The following is a 25,860-nucleotide window of genomic DNA, read 5'->3' on the forward strand; positions in this document are numbered from 1 at the left end:
ACTTCCAGTGACCAGTATGGGAGAGGTGAGAGCGATAATACCAAATTTAACACGCCTGCTCCCCGTTCAAACCTGAGACCTTGTAACACTAACGAGTTACATGACACAAGGGAGGGAAATGGCTAATTGGGCCCAATTTGGACATTTTGACTTGGGGATGTACTCACTTCTGTTGCCAGCAGTTTAGACATTAATGGCTGTGTGTGGAGTTATTTTGAGGGGACAGTAAATTTACACTGTTATACAATCTGTCCACTCACTACTTTACATTGTAGCAAAGTGTCATTTCTTCAGTGTTGTCACATAAAAAGATATAAAATATTTACAAAAATGTGAGGGGTGTACTCACTTTTGTGAGATACTGTATAATCACTATAGCTGGTGCTTCTTTAAAATGGTGCATTATATCAATCTTGAAGCCAGCCCTTATATGCTGCCTGTACTATTCATCACCTGACAGTTGGCTCTTTAGTCTCAATAAGAGTGAACAACATGGCAGTGGTGTACTACATGTAGGGGCAGGTCGGAATCTGCATGGTCAATATACTCAGAGTTAGGGAAGATTGTGACCTGGGTAAAGTGGAATCTCTCTAACATTTCAGCGGGTATATTTAGAACTACTTGGAGGAATCTGTATTTTGTGGCCCAGTTGGGCAACAAGTGGTTCCTACATCCAGGTTCCTTCAAGTGGAATCTATCTCTGGAAAAGATTTCAGAGCTAGATCAGTTCGCATATCCTTACTATTGTAAGCTGGAAGGTCTTTTCTCAAGGAGCCTCTTTTTCAGTTTTTCCTCCTGAGAGGAAAAGACTAATCAGCCTTGGCGGTTTTTCTCTAAGCTGTTATCTATAAGGCTGGGTTCACACTGGATTGCTTCTCGTAGCAGGAGGTCCGGTGCATACTGTTCACTGTTTCAGGTCAGAATGCGGTCCAAATTTTTGGCTGAATTTGGATCTGAAACGGACCAGAAGACACAAACTAATTTCCTGCAAACCGCTCCGCAGATGTCCCAAAGCTGTGTTAAACAGCTCAATTGAGAGCCAGTCACACTCCTGATATGCAAATGATGAATCCAGCCTTAATCCTACAACAGGATTTGAAAAAGCTTGTTCAATTTGGATTGCTTTGTTTTCCTTTTGCTTTGGTCCTCAGGTCTTCTACTAATCCTAAGCTCTCTTATGGCGCTTTTCCACTGCATGGAATGGATCGGTTTGGCGCTTTTCCTTTGCATGGTACCGCATGGTACGTTTTAGAAAGGTTCGGTACGGTTTGGTACAGCGGCGCTTTTCCACTACATGGTACGGCTCACTTAAACAGTACCACCTCGGTTTTGGTTCCAATCGTTCCGTACCTATACCATATCCCACAATCCTTTGCATGCAGCCTTCATTGTTTGTCACTACTAGCCACTGATTAGTCAGAGAATCGTTGTAATCCCACCCACTTACTTCTTTCGTGGAAAAGCAAACCGAGCCGAGTAGAGCCTATACAGTGCCGAAAGGTGCCGACTCGTACCACGCAGTGGAAAAGCAAACTGAGCCGAGCATGGCCAAGCAGTGCCGAGTGGAACCGAGCCGGTACTTGCAGTGGAAAAGTGCCATTAGAGGGCAGATCTCTAAATTCCCTAGCGCAGATCTCTAAATTCCCTAGCATATTTAGTGTCTCATGGGTGAACCAAGGTGCTACATCTGAGACCTGAGGGAGAACCAAGACTCTATCTGCGTGGGATTTATTACTTGCTGTGGACTTTCTTGCCAGTTTCAGATGAGATTTCTTGTTAGTCCCACTTGAGTAAAGATTGAGACATGAAGACAACCTCCGAGGGCTGTCACATCAGCCAGGAAGTGCCAAGATCAGGGCTTTAAGCTACGAGGGATCCTATAGTGGCCTGCAGCTACAAGAGGGATCCTTTTCAGTCCAGTTGGTATAAGGACTGAGCCATGAAAACTGTCTCTCTAAGGACTATATCCTCAGCCAGGAATTTTGCCAGGATCAGGGCTTTTAGGACCCTCTGGCAGCTTTCTGCCCCAGATAGGATCACTTCCAGTCTTGAGTAAAAGCATGAGTTATGAAGGCAGCCTCTCTAAGGGTTTTTTTCCTCAGCTAGGAAGTTTACCAGCATTTAGGCCATAGGCTAACAGAGACCTTTTTTTTTTTTTTGCATTCTGCCTTGTCCGGGTAGTATATACCCATAATAGGATGCAATCTGAGGTGGTTTCGGAATCCTTTGAGAACAAAAGTATTATTCTTCTCACATGCCACTAAGGATAATTGGTTCCATACCTTGGATATTGGGATACTCTAAGCTTGCTCACAAGCTGAAGCTTTGTTTATACAGTGCCTTGAAAAAGTATTCACCCCCCCTTGACTGTTTACCTATTTTGTTACATTACAGCCTTAAGTTCAATGTTTTGTTAATCTGAATTGTATGTGATAGATCAGAATACAATAGTCTAAGTTGAAGTGAAATGAGAAAAATATATACCTAAAACTATTTTTTAGAAATAGAAAACAGAAAATTGGCATGTGCGTATGTATTGACCCCCTTTGTTATGAAGCCCAAAAAAAGCTCTGATGCAACCAATTACCTTCAGAAGTCACATAATTAGTGAAATGATGTCTACCTGTGTGCAATCTAAGTGTCACATGATCTGTCATTACATATACACACCTTTTTTGAAAGACCCCAGAGGCTGCAACACCTAAGCAAAAGACACCACTAACCAAACACTGCCATGAAGACCAAGGAACTCTCCAAACAAGTAAGGGACAATGTTGTTGAGAAGTACAAGTAAGGGTTAGGCTATAAAAAAATATCCAAATCTTTGATGATCCCCAGGAGCACCATCAAATCTATCATAACCAAATGGAAAGAACATGGCACAACAGCAAACCTGCCAAGAGACGGCCGCCCACCAAAACTCACGGACTGGGCAAAGAGGGCATTAATCAGAGAGGCAGCACAGAGACCTAAGGTAACCCTGGAGGAGCTGCAGAGTTACCCAGCAGAGACTGGAATATCTGTACATAGGAGGACAAGAAGTTGTACACTTCATAGACTTTGGCTTATGGCAGAGTGGCCAGAAGAAAGCCATTACTTTCAGCAAAAAACAAAATGGCAAGTTTTGAGTTTGCGAAAAGGCATCTGGGAGACTCTCAAAATGTATGGAGGAAGGTGCTCTGGTCTGATGAGATTAAAATTGAACTTTTCGGCCATCAAAGAAAATGCTATCTCTATCGCAAACCCAAAACACGCTGTGGGGATGGTTTTTCAGCAGCCGGGACTGGGAAAATGGTCAAAGTTGAGGTAAAGATGGATGGTGCTAAATACAGGGATATTCTTGAGCAAAACCTGTACCACGTGATTTGAGGCTTGGATGGAGGTTCACTTTCCAGCAGGACAATGACCCCAAACACACTGCTAAAGCAACACTTGAGTGGTTTAAGGGGAAACATGTAAATGTGTTGGAATGGCCTAGTCAAAACCCAGATCTCAATCCAATAGAAAATCTGTGGCCAGACTTAAAGATTGCTGTTCACAAGTGCAAACCATCCAACTTGAAGGAGCTGGAGCAGTTTTGCAAGGAGGAATGGGCAAAAATCCCAGTGGTAAGATGTGGCAAGCTCATTAAAACATCTTCAAAGTTTTGGGCATGTTCTGTAAATTAAATGATGCAAGTCCTCAAACAATCCATGTTAATTCCAGGTTGTGAGGCAGCAAAACATGAAAAATGCCAAGGGGGGTGAATAAAATACTTTTGCAAGGGACTGTAGATGTATATCATCTCTTTAAAACTCTCTCTAGCAAAACCAGAGTAGATATCTTTCTAAATCCTTGTTGGATGGGTTGTGCTAGTGTTGCCAACAGACTTCTAGGGCTTAAGGCTTGGTTCCTATGGAAGCAGTGACCACACACTTAGCCAGGAGTGTGGTTACTTTGGGGGCTTCCTGCAACAGGGTGGCATGAATAATTGTGGGGTGGTGACATGGTCCTCCACTGAGCCTGTTGTAGCTTTCTGTGATGTGGATTAGCTGTACAGTTTCTGTTGACTAAGTGATATGGTTAAAACCTTACTTTTTTGGGCACCCCACCCTTGTTTGTTTTGGCTACAGAGTTCCTGAACATATGCTGCCAGGGAGTCTGTCAGGAAAGCGGAAAATGTTCCTATTAAATACCCTAATGTTTGCTTTCCTGATGAACTGCTTAGCATGGGTACCCTCCCAGTATCATGACAAGGCTAGTTATGGAACACTTTCGGTATGAGGTATCAGCTGTTTGTACCAAGCAAAGAAATTCAGGGGTCTTCTCTGTTTTATGTTGAGCAGGTTCATTCCAACCTACGCGTTTCGTCATTGGACGTCTACTGGGGTTTCTTTTTTGTTTGAGCACCTAGATCGGATGACCACCTTTCTTCTAAGTGAACCTGCTCAACATAAAACAGAGAAGACCCCTGAATTTCTTTGCTTGGTACAAACAGCTGATACCTCATACCGAAAGGTTACATAGGGTGAGTGTGATACCTAGTGGTCATCACAGGTATAGGCACCCAATTCACCTTTGTTCTTTTATTTGTCATGGGCACTGTACCCAGCACTTTCAAGGAAAGGGTTTAAACTTACTTTACCTATCATCCGTTTGTTTATCTAAGGAGTAATTATATATTGATTACCCACACATGGATTTATTTATTTATTTCTTGCACTGAACTATTCACTACCAGCACTATATAATACATTTTTATTACAATTTGTGCACTTCTGTTTTATTTATTGTTTACCCACCATATATTATTTTTTTCTTGACACTGAGCACTTTTTGGGGACGTGAACATTCAGTCCAACTACCACTTTTTAGGCTCCATGTACACGGGACGCTGGAAATGGCTGTTTAGGAGCAGTTGGGCGTTTTTTTTAGAAGCCCCTGAACGCAGCTCCATGTTATCTTATCTGTCCATGTACACATGTTCGTTTACAGTCATTTGCAGGCAGTTGCGTTCAGGGACTTTTTTTAGAACGCAATTATTTGCGTTCGAACGTGTGTTTCCCGGCGTTTCAAACGCAGAAACGCGGCCGAACGTGACTAAACGTGATGAACCTACGTTCAGCCACGTTATACGTTTTTTTCCTTCCATTCAAAATCAATGGTTCCCTATGGGAGCCTATTGATTTGAATGGAAGTCGCACCGCAAGTCGGATCCGACTTTCGGCACGACCTGCACTGTGAGAATCTTGCGGGGGAACTCCACGCCAAAAATGGGAAAAAAACTGCAGGGGGTCCCCCCAGGTTCCAAACCAGGCCCTTTGGGTCCGGTATGGAATTTGAGGGTAGCCCCACGCCGAAAAAACGTGGGGGAGGGGACGAGCGAGCGGCCCCACCCCCCCTGGACCACACCAGGCCACGTGCCCTCAACATGGGGGGGTGTTGGTGCTTTGGGGCAGGGGGAGCTCTGCACCCCCCACCTCAAAGCACCTTGCCCACATGTTGATGAGGACAAGGGTCTCATCCCCACAACCCTGGCTGGTGGTTGTGGGGGTCTGCGGGCAGGGGGCTCATCGGAATCTGGAAGCCCCCTTTAACAAGGGGGCCCCCCAGATCCCGGACCCCCTCCCTATGTGAATGGGTATGGGGTACACTGTACCCCTACTCATTCACCACATAAAAGGCAGTATATGGAAATAACGACAGGAGACGTTTTGGAAAGTTTATAAAAAATCTTCATCCGGCTCTTCTTGTCTTCTCCTCTCCGGGGGTCTTCTGCTCTTTTGCTGTCAACTCCTATGAAATACAAAAAAACTATCAGCGCAAACCCAATATATGTGATAAAATAACTCAACCTCAATTCACTGTGCATAAATCAGGTGTGTGAAAGTATATAAGTGGTATCCGGCAGCATACACCAATCGTGTTTCACAAATCACAATAAACTATAAATCCTACCAAAATGTGATGCGCCAGAAATATAATAAAAAAGTGATGACTTTAAATACAATAAATCATATCCAGTTCATAAGGCACTCCTCTCTGGGGTCTTCTGCTCTTTTTCTGTCCGCCCTTCTGCTGTCCTCTCTTCTTTTCTTCTCCTCTCTGGTCTTCTGCTCTTTTGCTGTCGGCTCTTCTTCTTCCTCCGGTCCACCTCCGACGACGTCTCCGGTGATTATGCCGGTCTCCGGTCTCTGCAGCTTATTATATAGCCATTAGGGGCGTGGCCCCTGATGACGTCATTGGGTGGCCCCGCCCCCTCATGTCAAAGATGACGTCACCTGTGACATGAGGGGGCAGGGCCTCCCGATGACGTCATCGGTGGCCACGCCCCTTATGGCTATATAATAAGCTGCAGAGACCGGCATAATCACCGGAGACGTCGTCGGAGGTGGACCGGAGGAAGAAGAAGAGCCGACAGCAAAAGAGCAGAAGACCGGAGAGAAGAAGAAAAGAGAGGACAGCAGAAGGGGGGACAGCAAAAGAGCAGAGGAGCGGACAGCAAAAGAGCAGAAGACCCCCAGAGAGGAGAAGACAAGAAGAGCCGGATGAAGATTTTTAATAAACTTTCCAAAATGTCTCCTGTCGTTATTTCCATACACTGCCTTTTATGTGGTGAATGAGTGGGGGTACAGTGTACCCCATACCCATTCACATAGGGAGGGGGTCCGGGATCTGGGGGGCCCCCTTGTTAAAGGGGGCTTCCAGATTCCGATGAGCCTCCTGCCCGCAGACCCCCACAACCACCGGCCAGGGTTGTGGGGATGAGGCCCTTGTCCTCATCAACATGGGGGCAAAGTGCTTTGAGGTGGGGGGTGCAGAGCTCCCCCTGCCCCAAAGCAACAACACCCCCCCCATGTTGAGGGCATGTGACCTGGTGTGGTCCAGGGGGGGTGGGGCCGCTCGCTCGTCCCCTCCCCTTTCCTGGCCTGCTGGGCTGCATGCTCGGATAAGGGTCTGGTATGGATTTTGGGGGGGACCCCACGCCGTTTTTTTGGCGTAGGGCTACCCTCAAATTCCATACCGGACCCGAAGGGCCTGGTTTGGAACCTGGGGGGGACCCCCACGCAGTTTTTTTCCCATTTTTGGCGTGGAGTTCCCCCTCAAGATTCTCACAGTGCAGGTCGCGACTTCAATTCAAATCAATAGACTCCCATAGGGAACCATTGATTTTGAATGGAGGCAGAAAAACGCTGCTAAAAGCAACGTGGCCAAACGTGCAATAACGCAAATGGAAAAAGCTACTGAAAGCACGTTTAACAGCTGCTTTTTCCCGGCGTCAGAAATAGCTTTGCAGGACGTTTTTTCTAACGTCCCGTGTACATGGAGCCTTACTTGCACTTTGGCACTTTAAATATCACCATTGGATAATTTCTTATTTATTTATTTATATGGTCTAATTTTATAAACATACATTTATAAGACCATCTCAACATATAGTTTTAACAGGTAGCGCCTTTTACCAACCTTTCATACCTTTATCTCACATTTGACCCCTGTACCCCAGGGGTTTGTTGGTGGCAGCTTACACCTGTATTTTTTTTACCAATTATTTATTTATCCCGCATACTCCATAGCGCTGGCCACCTTTGTTTTTAAATAGTTATGGAACAGGATCTCTGGCTCAGCCTCAAAATTTATGGAAGTGTGGTCCTAAAGGGTAGCAACGAAGTCAGAGCTACCCGAACTTATGCTGCCATGGAGTTCATCAGGAAAGGAAAACTGCGGCAAGTATATGATAAGAAATTTACAGTTTTTTTTTTTTTTTTTCTTATTAAGGACTACTTTTTTCTTTGTCAGTCTGTTATGGACTGATGTTATATAAAACTGATCATAGGCAAAACCTTTTTTTTGTTAATCCTGAAGAAGATTCAGCTAAACTAACCGGATCTAGAACATCTTAAATAAAGTAATGATACCAGCCAATGCTTTTCTAATACAAATACATCATTTGTTGTCGTGGTCATTTTGTGCTTGTGATGTAGCTAATTTTTCAATGCTGTCTTTGCAACTCCACCCTCTGCCTTTGTACAGTTGTTCACACTGGGTAATGCCTATTGTTTATCAGTTGTATGTGTGCAAAGCAAACCATCGTCTAGGTGTCCAGTACTTGGTTGAATTGAATCTTTTGTATGGCCTTTGTCTGTTGACGTGTTGCAAAGTTTATAATTCCACCCAGAATGTTGGTTTGCTACAAAATACAGGCATTCATTTCAGTCGCTGGCAGTGCATTTTTTTTTTATTATTTTAGCTTGTTGCTCGCGTGACCTTGTATTCCTAAGCATTACATTTTTTTTCTGCATAGTTCACATGTTATTCTGGAAGTAACTTTTGCCCAATCAGACTGTCTGCCCTGTTCAGTAAAGTAGTATAAAGAGCAAATGTGATGTCCAGTTTGTAGTGACCTATGGCCGCTTATTAGAATTTAGTCTACTCTGTGTGTTGAGTACATAGCGTTAGATCAGGGATCCTCAAACTACGGCCCTCCAGCTGTTGTGGAACTACACATCCTATGAGGCATTGTAAAACTCTGACATTCACAGACATGACCAGGCATGATGGGAATGGTAGTTCCTCAACAACTGGAGGGCCAAAGTTTGAGGACCCCTGCGTTAGATAATTTGTGCTTTGTGTTTCTGCACTTTTTTCTACGCACTTGCTCTTTGCACTGCCTTTTTGAATACACCTGGAAGCATTCCGTTTCTGCCATCTAAAGTCTTTTTTATCTGTTGTAGAACTTATAAACAAGTTGAATTTTCTGGATGAAGAGGAGCAAGACTTGAACACTGACATAAATCCTTTTGAAAGTTCTAATGTTACAGACCTGAATCCATTTGGAGATCCAGATGCTGAAGGTAACTAGTCAATACAAAGGATGTTAATTCAACTTCTCAAAAAGTTGTGGGATTTTTCTAGTGTTTGAAAGATGACCATTGTCCATAGCAGCTAATCAAATTGTTTATTTTGTTTTTAGTTTGCTGTAGAAAAAATATTTTTTTTTGTTTTTGTGAACTAATGCAACTACTTGCTTTTAGACATTTTTATGAAGAAGTGAAAAAACAAAAATGGCTTCTAACAGGCGTACGAGTTCTAGTAATAACAATAGTGTTATCAACAGACAATACACACAACAATTTACATTGCTACATTGAGCAACAAATGGTTACAACTGTCATATGATGGAGAAAAAAATGTGACTCTCTTGGGTGAAGTCTGAAAAAGAGGTAATTGGAGTCAAGCACACAAGTCAGTGGGAAAGGTGTATGTGTTTTATAGGTATAGCAGAAGATTCTACATCAGTGTCAGGTCATTAGCCACTGTTCTGAATTTTAGGCAAAATTTGGTCGTTACTGCAGTAAATCAGCAGCAAAGTGTTTCAGACAGAAGGTATGCTTTTTTAAACGGCCTGAACTAGGTACTAGGTACTTTTTAAATGGCTTGAACTAGGTACTATTGAAATTTTGTGCAGTATTCTCAAATAGGGTTCTTCAAGCAAGATATTACAAAAATATAAGTGAGTTGGAACAGTTTTGTATTCTGCAGTGGGAAAAAAAATTCCTAACCATTTTACATGTCTAATTAGTGGCTGCAAAAATCTTTTGGTAAGAGTTATTGATCATAAAATATATTCTAATAATTAAAACTGTAAAGCATAGAACCTCTAATGCTGTTAAGGAAAACCAGATTTTTGGAACCCCAAAGCCAACTTCATATTAAAACTTGTATTTTTTTATTTGTGTGGTGCTAGCAATATGAATTGCGAACCGGCCTCCTAAAACACTCAATGGGTCCAATGCATGATATAACCACTCAGTTTCCAAGTTCATGCCATTTGCAATGGCCATCACAAGTTGTAACATCACTTTACCCAGTTGGGGTCTGCAGAATAGAAGATAAACAAATATTTGGGAATTCAAGTGTGGGGGTCGAATTTTGATTATGACCTTGTGAGAGGGAGGAAAGACACAAACTGTTGCATGTACATTTCACCTCCTAGATTTAAAAAATAAATAAATTAAAAAGACGGACAACCTAAAAATCTCAACTTTGGTTGGAGTTAGTATCAAATTTGATCATCTATACCACAGATCAAATGCAGATTTTTTTCTTCTATTACTTAACAATAAAGGAAACATAATTGTGTATAAATTTGTTTACATCGAAAGCGTTCTTTATCATAACTGCATTTCTTAGCCACATCCCCTCCCCCACAGTGCTGATCACAGGCAGGCTTTAAAATCAATGCTTCACTAAAGATACACTGCCTGGCCTGCCCATATCTAGCCAGTGTTTACAGGCCCCAGTTTCACTGTACTCAATACTCTGTGGACCATACATGTATTACGTCACTCCCATACAGATAATAGTTGTACTTGGCACTTGCACTTGGGAATGCCTTTTTTTTATTACATAAAGTGTTTATTGAAATTTTACCACACATAACATAATTACAGTCATCAGGATATTGTTCTACAGCAATTAAACTTTACACTGGGATCTGAATGATGTATACAAGAAAGAACAAAAAAAAAAAAATATTCCAAATTTGTTATGCCTCTTTGTGCACCTTTTTGTGAACAGGTTCCCTTTCTGCCTCCCGAATAGGTGATAGGGTGAAGGGTAGGAGGATCAGATCTTTAGGGGATTTGTTTTTCTCTTAGGCCTTTCTGGTGAAGCGGTGTAGTAGCATAAATCAATTGTTTAGGAGGCTCTATTGAATAATAAGAGGGTTACAGAGTTGGGGTAAGAGGAAAAATAAAAAGGGGGGGGAGGTAAAGAAAGACGGTGGGTCTGGTCAAGCTTCAAAGTTTTGCAGGGGACACCTCATCACCCTAAGAGGGTAGAGCTAATGCTGGGTGATTGAGGGTAGTATTAGTGCTGCTTTTACAGATCTGAGTCTTTGAATAAGAGCTATCTAGTACAAGTTTTTACACACAAGGACATGGTTTCTCTGCTAATGTGAAGCAGTTCTTCCATCTCCTTCACCTTCTGTAGAACCAATCCGAGCTCTCAGGTATATTGGTAGAGTTCCACAGTCTTGGTATGTGTGTTTTAGCTGTGTTTAACAAATGTATGAAAAGAGAGCGCTTGTATGTGGTGGGGGATATTTCAGTATGGTGAAGAAGGCAGGACTGTAGGGGATCTTGTGGCCAGAGATTTTTGCTAGCAGGAGCTGGACTTGTGTCCAAAAAGGGTGGTTTTTAGGGCAAGACTACCATATGTGTAAGCGTGTACCTCTCTTCAAATGACCTCTGAAGGCATCTATCTGACAGGATGGGTCACATAGTGTGACTATCGCTATTGGACTTGTGGGTTTGAAAGAGAATAGATTATATCCTTGATATAGGATGGCATTGAATCTGAGTGGCAGAGTTTTTCAAATTCTCTGAGGCGTCTTCTATGATGTGTATGTTGTGAGGGGTTGAGGTGTCAAAAAGTGCTTGATTTGGTGGTAGGTCCACAATGGAAGGTGCGCAATTGTTCCTGCAAGGATTAGTAAGTACGAAAGGTGTTCTGTTCAAAAAAGATATGTGCCGGAGATAAAGGCTTGTCCCACCAAGTATGCAGGAAAATATGGGTTGTGGCAGACCGGGATCAGTGGAGAGAATTCGGTAGTCAGAGCATATTTAAATCTTAGTTCTCAGGGAGTATTTTAATTTTCCGCAACCAAGGTCGAACATAAAGGGGCATGTCTGAGAAAGACTGTTCTAGGCCTATCCATTACTTCAGAGCTGAATGGGCAGACCAATCTATTCAAGTCTTCATAGTCTTCGGTAGAAATGGCTGGCCCAATATTATTTCAACATATCCGGGAGTCTGATACCTCTGAATGTTTTGGGAAGTGTGAGGGTTTTGTGTCTCCCCTGCAGGCATGTATTGCACTATAGAAAGAAGCAGGGTTTTCTGTGGAGGGCAGTAAAAATATTGGAGGGTATTATGGGTGGGGATGGTTTTGAAGCGGTATAGTAATCTGGGGAGGATATCCATTTTAATATAGCTGCACGGCCGAAAAAGAGAATTGCGTTCAATCTCAGGCCTTCAGGTCCAAGCTAGGAGAAGCAGAGATACTGAAAAAGTTGAGCCAAAAAAGGTCCATTAAAGTGAAGGGGAGTTGGGTTCCTAGATATTTAATGGATCTCAAGATACTGGATGTTTTAGCAGGAGGGGTTTTATCACCAAAGTTTTGTGATGGGGTTTTTGTGGCGTAGGGCTAGGAATAGGGTAGTCGGAGCGTGGTCTGATAATCATGGCCTCAATAGTGGTCAATTTATTTTTGTAAAGTTTCCTTTGTGTGAGGAAAAAGTATGTGTGTATTTGTTGTGGGTTTCTGAAAAGTAGGTAATGTCTTTCAATTTTGAGGAAATGCCATGTGTCATGTAGTGCTAGTTGTGAGAGTTCCTGTTCGATCTGCCGAAGGACCCTGTAGGGAAGTGATGATTTGCTGTTGGAGGAATTGTACAATGGGTTGAGAGGAACAATAAAGTCACCTCCTAGAATAGTCCTCCCTGCCCCAAAGCTTAAAGTAGAACTAGAACTATAGGAAAAACTTTTTTCTATTTCGTTCATCGACGGACACAGCGCTCCATTAATCATGACTATAGGGTTATATCGCCTCCTGCAGGAGTAGGACTAGGCAGAACAAAAAACTTGGCTACGCCCCCATGGGCCGTCCTCAGCTGGTATATGACCCCCTCTCTGCTATAAGTATTCAGTTTGTCTCTGTCTAGTCAGGAGTAAAGAGCAGGCTCCCTGCTGGAATATTTTGGTCCTAGCAATTTTTTTCTCCTTTTATGCATCTCTATGCTTTTTTTTTCCCTGGGAGATCTACAATCAACTGCTGGGTGATGGGCTGGATAATCTAGATTCACTGGTCTCCCCCCCCCCCCCCAGTCTAGCCAGCGAGCGCGTGCAGGCAGCCTCACAGACAAAGGCTGGCCCGTGAGTTAAATGTCTCGCAGGGTCACATACGACCGGGCGCTGGTCCGAGTCACAGCACCCCCTTGGCCCGACAGCTCCCCCACTTCAGTGAGGAGGAGTCCTGTCTGTATTCCCATGGACCTGGAGTCTGGTGGGGGTCCCAGTTCAGAATGCGCAGTGAAGACCCCTGGCTATCTCCCCTCCATCCCCCCTCTGTAGAGCTCTGGGGGTGATGTATGTCCTAAATGTTGAAAAAAGGTGCGCTAGCCAAGCAGGTGGCATCTTGTCATCATTCATAACTCAGTGGTGGGTTTTCTGAGCAGATACATCTGGAAATTCCGGGATGTGTGTGATCCTTCCGATCTTCAGAGCAGTTTCATCTGTGGATTGTCGGATCTATATCTATAGGGATTTATGCCTCTGTTGGGACAACTGACACTTGAGTGCATGTTACACAATATCAGGCTTGGAGATTGAGGACCTCAAGCAGTCACTCATTTTCGTTTGATCATGGTGGGATCGCATGCAGCACTTGGCATCATATGTGGCGGGAATTGCACCTTTTTCAAGAAATGTCTGTTGGACTTTAATAGAGTTGTAATGTTATCATTTAACCAATGACCTTTTTCTTGTTTTACATTTATATATTTTTTTTCTCACATTAGGGCACGTTTGCTTTTTTTCCTTGCACCATCTGTACATGTTACCTTTGATGTACTTTTGTGGAGTTTTGGACACTTTTCATGGACATTTTGGATGTTCTTTTATATGTTTCATCACTGTTAGAATACTTTTATATCATGTCAATTTATTTTTGCAGATAGCGCACTAGTCTTTTTTAACCTAATGTATGTCCTGCCTTAGCAGTATGGAGTAAAGTATCTGAAGTCTGGTGGGGGTCCCAGTGCAGACGGCGCAGCAGAGACTCCTGTGACAGTCTGCCATTGAGCTTTCAGCGCAGGCCGTGGCCATGTTTGTGTAGTCTGTGACGTCACGGCTGCCATTTTCCCTTGATTTTGCTTAGTCTTCGGCCGCCGCCCATGTTTGTGTCGTCCGTGATGTCACGGCGGCTATTTTCCCTTGGTCCGGCGTGCCTCTGGAGACGGCCAGGGCCACGAGGTGGTGCCTGGACTCTGGCTCCTCCTCCTCCTCTTCCTCTTTCTTCCTGGGATATATAAACTGGTGGCACTCCTAGCAGCTGCTTGGTCTGAATATTTGGCGCTCCTCTGGCTGGTAGTGTTAAGTCCTTGGGGGTCCCTATATCTCTCGCTCTCTCTCTCTGCAAGTAGGTGCCCTGCGTGTAGGGGATCCATAGTGGTGCCAAAAACATTGTTTTGTTGCTGCAGGGTCTCCCTTATCCTGTGGAGCCTCAGGGTCATATCTGCCCCACTGACCCCCTCATGGAGGCGCCGGGTCCCTCAGAACCCCAGCTTATCATTTTTGCCCTGACGGTGGTCCTACAGTCCTTGGTATCCATCCTGCTTTACAGTTGCTGGTTTAAATGGCTTAGCTATTGAAAGCCAGGAACCTGAGGGATAGAGGTTTGTCTGGATCAGTGATCCCTACTATGTTGAAGACGAGGAAGTCGACTTCTAGCAAGATATACCATTGTACGTGGGAAGCGTACATTTCTTGGTGTGTCAGTTGGCGCTCATTCTCGCTCCTTTTCTGTGGCTCGAATCTTGGCCTTTCTTCAACGGGGCGTCGAGCAGAAGTTTACCTTGAGTACCATCAAGGGCCAGGTGTTGTAACGCTCCTGCGTTTTACGTATGATGTGGATTTTCAGCTGCAGAAATATTCCACTTCAGTAGTCATGTAGAGAAACGCTGAGACACCAATCCCAACTCTCAATGACTCATCATGTGTGGATGATCTCAATTCAGCAAGTAAATACACACACTCAATAAGATGTTTCCTAGAGTGACTTATGTATATAGTAACACAGTGATGATAGGCTGAAGAGACAGGTTGGGTAGAGATGGTAGATGACAGACACTTGAAAGGAAATGTTCTTGAAAGTAAGATAGTAGCAGATGGGATGCAGATAGGTTTAGCAATCATGTATGGTAGTAGATGACAGAGTAGCAGGTGGACATACAAGAGAGATCAACCCAGTGCAAGAACAGGTGGTAGTAGGCTCAAGAGCTAGCAATCTTAGATAATGCAGATGTAGTAATAGTCCTTAGTATGCAGAGCTAGATAGTGTAAGCTTTAGTATAAAGGTTATAGAGGTTTCCCCTGTGGGGTACTTATCACTAATAGCAATGTAGCAGAGGAGAGGTTCGGCAAGAGCGGATGATCCGGTAGCGGGATACAGGGATCAGCGCAGCGTGGTTCCGACAGCGAGGTATGCTTGCAAGCATGAGAGCTTCAAGACAGGTTAGCATCAAGGCACAAAGCAGTTTGAACGAACACATGTGAGTGAGAGCCGGCGATCTAAATAGCCATCCAGTCCGGCGCTCAGTGATGACAGCATCAGTCTTAAAGGTGTATGCGCACCTTACCAAAAGAGAATGGTGGGGCGCATACACTTATGAAAGAGTAATTAGGGTACCCAAAGGTACCAGAACATTACAGGTGTCTGCCTTGGTAATCTTCTTTCAGTGACCCCTAGCCACGGACTCTTTATTTCGTACCTTCATTCAGGAGGTTCGACATGTGGCTCCACCTGTACAGTCTCTTTTAAGAGGGGCTGTTTCCTCTTGAGGGGTGTTTTTCTTTAAATTTTTATTTCAGATTTCAGATTCCTGGTTAACCTTCTGTGACCCGGCTAGGGCTCTTGTATTTAGCCTTGGGTCAATTTCCCTACCCCTCATTTTCCTTTTGGAACTGCTTTTGGACATCCCTATAGTCATGATTAATGGAGCGCTGTGTCCGTTGATGAACGGAAGAGAAAATGGGATTTTTGTACTCACCGTAAAATCTATTTTTAAAAAATAAGATTTTTTTAAAAATATATATATTTTTTTAGATCCTTCTAATACTGCTTGCTGCTAAACTCAATACCTTTATCAGAGAGGGGGTTATATACCAGGACAGCCCGTGGCGTAGGCAAGTTTTTTGTTCTGCCTGGTCCTACTCCTGTAGGGGGCGATATAACCCTATAGTCATGATTAATGGAGTACTGTGTCTACCGATGGACTCAGAGAAATGGATTTTACAGTGAGTACAAAAATTACATTTTTTTATTTTGGATGGAGCAGAGGGTTACAGCCCCTGTCAGATTTTTTTCACCATCTGTGTCCCATTGCAAAGATTTCCCTTCACTCCCTGTTCCATAACCAGACAGGAAGTCAGGAGAAATCCCTGCAAATTAAGGGAATCCATTGGGGACCCCAAGGTATAAAATCAATATTGCTGCGCCAAAGTGACTCAAATCATAAATCAATCAAATATGATGAAAAATCAATTACAGTGGTAAATCAATATTGTGAATCATACAAACAAATCACAAAAAAATGTTAATAGATGACCCTGTGAAATAAATAATCTCAATAGTGAATAATGCAAATGTGCAAATGCAAATAAACTGAAAAGAGTCCCAAACCAAATCCTTAAACACAAGGAAAGGGTGTTCCAAATGTCCCAATCAATTTTCCTGTGAAGTGTTAGAACAGTGAAATAGTGCTCTCAGTGACTGGTGCTCTTATAGCAGCTCACCTCAGGTATAGACTCGTACAGAGTCCTAAATGCATCAGTGGTAAATGAATGGACTGCCTGTCTTTCCTCTTCAAATCTCCAACCTCCCCTGAGCCAGCCTTCAGGACACGGTGACACTCAGGCAAAAGAAAGGAAGAGGGATCTAATGCTCTCGGTATTAAACTTTTATTAAAAAAAAGCAAGTATGGCACTTACAAAGGCAGGAACTTCAGACAGTGCAGGCTAGATACAGCTGACAGCGTGTAAGAGGCAAGACCTTCCTAGGTCTGACGCCTGGCGAGTAGGCTCCCCCCTGGTGCGCATTGCGTCATGTGACTTCGTCAGCGGGGTCACCAGAACCAGTGTCCCCATTAGAAGATTTCACCTTGATTACTTTTCTAGGGACAGCCAACATTTTGGGATTTCCTTTTACTTTCACTTTAAAATAAAAATGATAAACAGGTCAAATAGAGAGGGGGAATCTCCTTTAGGGGGGCACAGACACAGGAATAAAAACCTGACAAGCATTCTACTTCCTCTCCACCCTATCCAAAACTAAAAAAAAAAAAAAAAAGGTTTTGCGTTTAATTATACTAAACAAGATTGCCATGCATTTTTCCCTTCAAAAACAAAATAATGACCCTCTGGATCAGCAAGTTGTCAATCCAAGTGGAAGTTAGTGACACCCTTAGGTTTGGTGGTAGCTGAGGTGGCATGGTACACAACCAGGTAGTGAGAGTTGGCCAATTTATGGATCGTGGATGATTTAAAGTGTGTGTCTTGAAGCAGTGCTACATGTGTTCTGTGCCTGTGTATGTCACACAGAAGTTGAGCTCTCTTTTCGGGGTTATTAAGACCCCAGACAATAAAGGGGGTGGGAGGGGGAAAAAAAGGGAAATTAGTGGGGGGACAGGGCGGGGGGGGGGGGTAGGCCTAGGTCATGGGGTTTGTTAGATAAAATGAAAAGTTTACATAGACATTAGGTGCCCATGCAGGGGTTTTTCCACATCAATATGAACAATCAAACGAAAATACAGAGCCACCAGCCTCCCTTGTTGGCAGCACTGATGTTTTTCTTACCAGTCCCTCTGACTGAGTTGTCCAGCTCTACTGGTTCACTTGACTCTCTTTTGTCACAGCACCCTGCTGCATAGCCCAATCCTTGCCTCTGAATAGGGTTTCCCTTGACACCCTGCTAGGAGCCCATCTGACTCCTGGAATAAGACCTCCTGTATCTTGACACCTTGGTGGGGCACATCTATACCCTGGGCGAGACCTCCTGTCTTTTGGCTCCTGTCTGGGGCTCCTCTGAACCCTAGATGAGATCTCCTGTCTCTTGGCTTCTGGCTGGGGCTCCCCTGACTCCTAGGTGAGACCTTCTGTCTCATTACTGGCAGCTGTCTCCAAACTGAAAGCTCTGAGCTATCATCAGGTTTGAGTATCTAACAGCCCTGCACACCTGTGTACTCAGACAAAAACACAGTAAAAAACACAGCTTTCTCTGCTCAGAAACGGTACTTTAAAACATCACATTACTCCTTAATGTGAATAATAGGTCATATTCACCTCCATTTTTACAGTGAGAGGATCTCACTCTGTCACAGGGGATAATCCTGGAGAAGGTATCCCTGAAAATCAGAGGTATTTGAAATATGAAACCTGGAGGGCAGCAGCTGTCCAAACGAGGGTCAGCTGATGTGGGAGAGAGATCTATTCTAACCCAAGAGGGAAAAAAACTATTTGGTACTTGTGGGGTATATAAACTTCAGTTATTTGCATAATGTGGCTACTGAGAGAACTCTATTTACAGAGAGGTCTGTTAAAGCACAAAATCTTGAGGAAGCACAATGAGGCTGTGAAGAAATGACATGGCCTAGTTTGGGCATCCATTGTCGAAAAAGGAAATAAGGCACCGGGTAGTTAACAGTGGTGAGCCTGAGATGTCTCAGGGGCTAGATCACAAGAGAGATCCGCATTCAGTGACAGACAACAACGTGCGAATGCTAGGAAAACAATGAATATAGAACATCTCCAGAGACAGTTGGGCAGATTACAAGGTTAGAACATGCTTTATGTCCTTTGGACAAATAATTTCCATCCAGTGAGGGAATTCATAGAAATCTATTGCCATATTGATATGCGCCCTGGGCGCAGGGTCCCACCCTGTCTGGTAAGTCCCCATCCCCATGGGTTTATGTTGCATAGGTGTTGGAGCATGGTAAGATAGTTGGAGGGGGCAGCTTGGTGTCCCTCTGGCGCTGCCCATTTTTCAAGAGGGCTGGTGAGGACCTCGCAGGTATGGTTATCATTGCCAGATCACAATGTGACCCCTGGACCAAGGGAGCAGCAGTGTTAGAAGACAAAATGCGCAGGTTTGGTGCACACTCATGCATCAGTTTGCTTTAGGAATGTTAGGAAGTTGGGAAGTATGATAAGTGAGGCTTACATTACCTTGTAGCGTTACAGGGCCCTGAGTGAAAGGGCAAGGGTTAAAAATATGTAGCCAAGAAAGGAAGTTTAAAGCTGGCAGTATGGGGTTTGAAAAAAGTTCAGCATCTGTGTAATGTATAGGTCTTTAAAAAAGGCGGACCTGCCCACTTTATTACAGGTGTTGCCTGAGTATCTCGCTCCAGGGGTCGCTATGTACAACCGGGCAAAAAGCAATGGATGCATGTAAGATGTGCAGTTGACAGACCATTTAAGTGTTTAACTAATAAAAAGTAGCAAACAGGCTTGCCCGTACCGTAGTAGGGGTTAAAAGTGGGATGAATGGATTAGGTTGGAAGTAGGGTCATTTAAGGCATTTGAGTGTTAATTATTATTAATTAGGTTGTTGGGAGTCAAGTTGGACAATTTTAGATTCCTGTGAAACAGACACACCTGTACACAATAAAATCAGCACATGAAAACAAAGCTGCTGGGCTTCACAAAATCAGGGCAATGATTAGTTATATAGAGCTAGAATCTGAATTAAGAGTCTGATCTAGGATTCTGGGTAAGTCCAATGTGCTTCAGTAGGGTGACACTGATGAGAACAGCTCATAAGTAAAGTCTTCACGGTCTTGGAAAGCGGTTTATCAAGGTAATTGCAACAATTGGGTGGCACAGTAAGCCCTAGTAGGAAGGGCATATAGCTTCTCGATAGGATAAAAGTACTACACATAATAGACAACAGGCAAGTTTTGAGCGAATACCTAATCGGTGTCTGGGGGATGTCCGTCTCAGGTCAAAAAGAAAGGGAGAACGATCCATATGGCTTCATCGATAGGGCAGATTTCAGAGGAGTCTCTATGTCTTGAATCATGGAGACCAGAAGGTTCAGGTGTCAGGTCCAAGGCTAGGGGGTGGCTTCTCCTGTCCGGATGATAAGCTGCGTACATATTCATCCGGAGGAGCTTCCCATGATGTTGGTAAATGTAATGAGTTGTAGCATTCCAGTAGTGCCACATAAGGGATCTCTGGCTGGTCGCAAAACCCTTGGAGATCTACTGCTATATGGAGAAGGTGTGTACGGCCGGCTCTGATAGCGGACAAGCAGAAGGGGAAGCACCAACAGTAGGGAATGTTATGCTCCCTCTGGATGGTCAGTAGGGGTCGTAGAGACCTCCGGTCCTGCAATGTGTTTGGTGATAAGTCCTGATAGATCTGAAGCACCATGCCATCTAACATCAGGTGCTCTCTGTCCCTAGCCACCTTCAGAATCTCCTCTTTAAGTTGGAAGCTTAGGAGACAGCAAATTGCATCTCTTTGTGGGTCGGTGTCCCTACTGTGTGGTCATAGGGCTCTGTGGTAATGTTCTATGCTGATAGGCAAATCTGGTGGCGTATCAAGGAGGGTTTTGAAAATTATATAGTTGCATAGTTAGGTTGAAAAAAGACACAAGTCCATCTGGTTCAACCAAAAAAAAAAAAAAAAGATTGATAGGAGAGCTTAGTGGAGCTGATCTTGGCCTTCTGTTTCAGGGAGGCATCGTTCTCCCTAATTTCACCTTCTCCCTCTGTTGGATGGCGTTTGATCTCCATAAGGTGATTACTGTGGCTGCAAAATATCTGGTGGAGGGTGCGCAGAGCTGTGTCTCATTGCTAGCCATCAATTTGTGAAGACAAGCGGAAATGGTGCGCAAGTCTTCTCAGATTTCTGCTATCACTCTCTTAGGCTGTTTTTAACATCAGACACTACAGATTGTAGGTTCGACATACATGGAATATAGTTGGCTTAAACATTTGTAGGTCTGGGGTATCCCAGCAGCTGTAAGGGAGCGGGTCAAGGCATGCGGGCTCTGGGGAGAATGACGCAGCTGTGGGTTGTGGCATATGTGAGAGCATCAGGGAGTTTGGTTGTTGTGTCGGACATATTTCGGGTATATTACGATTCAGCTGGGTCTTTCAATCTATGGAAGGCTTGATTGTCGCCAGATTGCGCCTGATTTTGCCCATTATAAGTGTGTGGACAGGCCCTGTGTGCCGCTGGTTTCCCCCTTGTGCTGATACTGGGCTCTCAAGCGTCCCTCTTCAGTGTAAGCCAGGTCACACACCCCCAACCTCCCCTTGGAAGTGAAGAACATATGCTTTAAAATATGATGAGTAAATTCATAGAAAGAAGTAAAAAAATGTGTAGATCCAAAGATTATAAGCAGCTACATTTATATACAAATCATGACTTTTCCTATAAAATGTGAACTTCGTCCCACCCTCTCTCATCTCCTAAATCTCCTTTTCTCTTTTGTTCATCGACGGACACGGCGATCCATAAATCATAGCTACTGGGTTATATTGCCTCCTTCAGGAGTAGGACTAGGCAGAACAAAACCCATGGGCATCCTTAGTTGGTATATAACCCCCTTCTGTGCTCTAGGTAATCAGTGTGGATGGATCAGACAGAAGGTGACTCAGGTCTATTTCATTAAAGGCCAGGTTCCACCTTTCCCTGTCACAGCGCATTCCACTCCACTTATATAAGATCGATACTTTGGCATCTGCGGATGCTTCTTTTGGGTGCAACGTTTTGCAGGCTGCTGTTTAAGAGGGGCTGTTTCCTCTTGAGTGGTGTTTTTTCTTTAAACCTTTATTTCTCAGATGGGGTTCCTGTGACCCGGTTAAGGCTCCTGTGTCCTGGTTAAGAGCTCTTATGTTTAGTCTTGGGTTATTTTCTCTACCCCCTCATTTTCCTTTGGGCACTGCTTCTGGACGTTCCACTAGTTATGTTTTATGGAGCGCTGTGTCCGTCAATGAACAAAAGAGAGAAATTATTATTTTTAACCAATGGATATGAGGACCTGTAGGTTGGCACTCTAGACTAGCGCCAAAGGTGTCTATCAATTGAGAACCACTGCTGTAGTTAGTGTATTTACCATCTCTGTGTATGTGTGTTATATATATATATATATATATATATATATATATATATATATATATATATATATATATATATATAAATGTATATGTATGTGTATATAAAATATTTTCTGGGTCAAAGATACCAGAATGGTTTATCCACCAGTGCCTTCTACCATTGTTCACACATAGTATGAATCATCAATTAATGTTTTTATCATCACATCAAGGTAAAACTTCATAAGATGCTTTCTGATGAGAAGTGATGATAGATATGCCATCAGTGAATTTTCTGTACCCATACTTCTATCACAAGATGTGTTTTTAGAAACCTGGCATTTGTTATGTGAAATTCAGTTTGACTGTGAGCTTTTGTCAGTGCTGCTGTAAAATCATGCTGAAACTAGCCGTTGAACTGCAGTAGACTGGCTGGAGCGAGCACCTGTTCCAGAGATAGATGATGATGTCATCATAGCAAGGCACTCGCAAGATCTCAGCACAGTCAGGATGCCAGCAATTTGTCAACAACTGGCCATGTGCAAGTGACAATTTTCGGAAAGAAAATATGCAATATTCCTGAAGAGGAAGGCTTTTGTGGGTTTGCTTGCTATCCACAAGAAATGTGTATACCTTGCTATTGGGTGTAGGGAAAGTTATTCTGAATTGAATTCCACTTTAAGGGACCAAAGCCTGGAGGACAGCTACTGTAAATAGGTACATTGACATTGCATTGAGGAGGGTGACTGTGACTGTTGATTCTTTGAAATTAAATGCGGTGATGCCAACTGCAGCTGTGTACACAAAAACTTCATGTGAGAATAATGACATTGCTATGTGTGCTAGTGTGAATTGAGCAGTATACCATTTTAGTAACACACAAAGTTAGACATTGTGATCCATAAAACTGATTTGAGATCTCTTTTGGGAGATTCACTCTCTCTAATTTATCTGATCACCAATGTTACTGGGAATGAAAATAAGGGAAAATTCTAATTTTTTATTTGCGGTTAGAATAGGAATAGAGGGTAAATCTTCCAATGGGAACACTTGTTCCTGAGATAACCATCTAAGGGGCTCGGTTACACGTGTGTTGATCGTAAAGAATGATCGTAAAGAATGAAGCAACACTCATGAATGCGCCTTAAAGTAGAAATATAGGCAAAACTTTTTTTTTTTCATTTTGAATAGAGTAAGGGAACATTATATAACCTCTGTCAGATATTTTTTTTGTTATCTGTGTCCCATTGCAGAGATTTCACTTTGATTCCTGTTCTATAGCCAAAAAGTAAGTGAGAGGAAATCCCTGCAAATTAAGGGAATTCCTTGGGATCCCCCAAAGCTCCGAAACTAGTTTTCCCATTTGAAGATTTCCCTTCTATTACTTTTCTGGGGACAACCCAAAATTTGGTATTTTGTTTTTTGTTCCACTTTCAATGATAATGGTAAACAGAACATTTAGAGTGGGGAATCTCCTTAAGGGAGGCTTGGAAAGCAATAAAAACCTGACGGGTATTCTAATCCCTCTGCACTCTATTCAAAACTGAAAAATAAAGTTCAGCCTTTAGTTATATTTTAAGTATTTGATATGTTTTCAAAGCGTTAAAAAAAGTTTTTTTTCTGGGGGGGGGGGGGTGCTTAAGGAGGGAGTGATGTAAAGGAAATGATCTGGTTTGAGGCATGTGTAGGTTGTGGTGTGATTGCAGGCAATTTTAGATCTGTATACTTTGATTTACTGTTACTTGGCATGGTCCAGCTCAAGATGATTATGGAAAGATTGTCATGGTCACTTGATGGCACCAAAACTTGGCATGGTCACTTGCTTGCACCAACACTTGCTGGCTTGGACACTTGTTGGCACGGACTCTTGCTTGCACCAACATTTTGCAGACACAAAAGCTTTGCCACTGGCAAAAATTCCTTAATGCCTCTGCTCCTGCCTGGCAGTGACATTGTTGCTGTCTGGCTTGATGCTTTTGCCCTCACATAGAAGTAAATGGTGTTAGCATATGGCTGCTCTGTACGAACAGGAAGTGGCTGGAGCTACTCTGTCCTGGTTCTCTATCGTTTTCAAGTGCTTTCTGGGATACAGGAACCTCCACTGCCTCTCCCCCAGCACCCAGCTAACACTTTATAAATGCTTCACTAACGTGCTGTAAATGCTATAGGCACAGTTACGTGGCATTATCATTGAAATTATTGTTGGCGTCTGACAAGCTGTTTTAGTTCTAACACCCCAATGCTACCGCACCTGTGTGGTTCCCATTGTAATATTCATGACAGACATTGAGGGGCAGTTAAAAGACTTTAAAAAACACTGCTTGATGCACGTGTGAACGAGCTCGAAGCGATTTTAAACCTCCCATACTCTACCCTGAATAAAAAAAAAAAAAGTTCACTTTAAGCCCTTGTTTTTTTCCCACTTGCATAGGAGTTAGAGCTGCACGATTCTGGCCAAAATGAGAATCACGATTTTTTAGCTTGGAATAAAGATCACGATTCTCTGTGTAACAAAAAAAAATTGGGATAACTTTACTGTTACGTTTTTTTTTTTTTTTATTCATTAAAGTTTATTAATTGCGTTTGAAAGACTGCTGCGCAAATACAGTGTGACATAAAATATTACAACAATCGCCATTTTGTTCTGTAGGGTCTCTGCTAAAAAAATATATAAAATGTTTGGGGGTTCTAAGTACTTTTCTAGCAAAAAAAAATGATTTTAACTTGCAAGCAACAAGTGTCAGAAAAAGGTCTAGTCTTTAAGAGGTTAAACTTCCTTTCTCCCTGGCAGAGGGAAGGAAAAGATACAATGTAATCATTTTGTTTATAGTTACTGGGAGACTTAATGCTGATAGGTGTTTGCGGGAGGAAAGATACAATGTAATCATTTTGTTTATAGTTACTGGGAGTTTTCCACAGCTGTTTTCTCTGCTCCCTCAGCTATGCAAAGAATCGAGCATATGTCAGGTTTAGATCGTCAGGGGGGGGGTGAATCGAGATCGCGATTTTCATACGATTAATCGTGCAGCTCTAATAGGAGTTATGTTTTTTTTTTTTTTTTTCTCCATAGAACCATCAGTTGAAAAACCCAGTTTGAAAGATGAAGCATCCTTTGATGACTACAACCCATTCAAAGACCCTGAACCCACAGCATATCCCAACCCATTTGATGAGCCAGACCCAGGGCCTGACCTGGCGATTGAACTTCACAAACAATCCCCACCACAACCAGCAAAGAGGAAGAATGCCAGACCTGTGGATATGACCAAATACCTCTATGCTAACAAAGCCAGACAGGAAGAGGATGAGCTTGATGAGTGAGTGGAATCCATACACCTTTTCTATGAACCGATTGGTTTAAGCTCTCACTGTATAAGCACAGTTTTCTCTTAAAACAACATGGCAAGTTCAGGTTGTGTTTCTGACAAAAGACCGTTTTATATCTATGAATGAAATGAAGCAGTTAGATACTCTACACATTCTGCATAGTTTGTTTTACATGTTGGAAAACTGCCTAAAACTTCAAGGTGCCATCAAGAAACACATCAGTTCCCAAACATTAAAGATCCTTCTTTTCCATGCTACCAGAAGACCAGAGAAATCTAAAAATTATTTATATCAGTATATCTTTTTCAAAGGACAGAACACTCACTATTACATTTTTAAATCTATATTTTAAGCATGAATACAATTGAAAAAAATGATGGCTGCAACATTTGGCCAGCAAAATGATACAGACGACAAGTCACATAATAAAATAATAGGATAAGAGTAAGAGTTGAGCTTATTAGCATGAGGTCCAGCTGGCGGTCGGTCTTACCTTTAGTCATGCATGAAGGGGGGAAGCCTTGGTCAATGGTGTTAACAAAGGAAAAAAGACCGAAATTTTTTAAGAAAGAAAAATATTTTTGTTTTTGTTATAAAAGTTTGCAAATTAATAATTTTTTTTCAGAAATTTAGACCAAAATGTATTTTACATTTCTTGGGGGTCATG

General features: G+C 42.9%; 1 protein-coding gene across 5 annotated transcripts in view; it reads left to right on the plus strand.

Annotated features, from left to right (window-relative positions):
* EHBP1 (EH domain binding protein 1) overlaps positions 1-25,860 on the plus strand; it is a 739,122-nt gene that overhangs the window by 272,162 nt on the left and 441,100 nt on the right. For all 5 annotated transcript variants that reach the window (XM_082251356.1, XM_082251359.1, XM_082251357.1 and 2 more), the window contains 2 exons: positions 8,715-8,834; positions 24,937-25,183. In XM_082251356.1, coding sequence (XP_082107482.1) covers positions 8,715-8,834; positions 24,937-25,183 — 367 coding nt within the window. The remainder of the gene's footprint in view (positions 1-8,714; positions 8,835-24,936; positions 25,184-25,860) is intronic.

This window comes from Pelophylax lessonae, assembly GCF_965119305.1.
Source record: "Pelophylax lessonae genome assembly, chromosome: 3".
In the NCBI taxonomy this organism is placed as follows: Eukaryota; Metazoa; Chordata; class Amphibia; order Anura; family Ranidae; genus Pelophylax; species Pelophylax lessonae.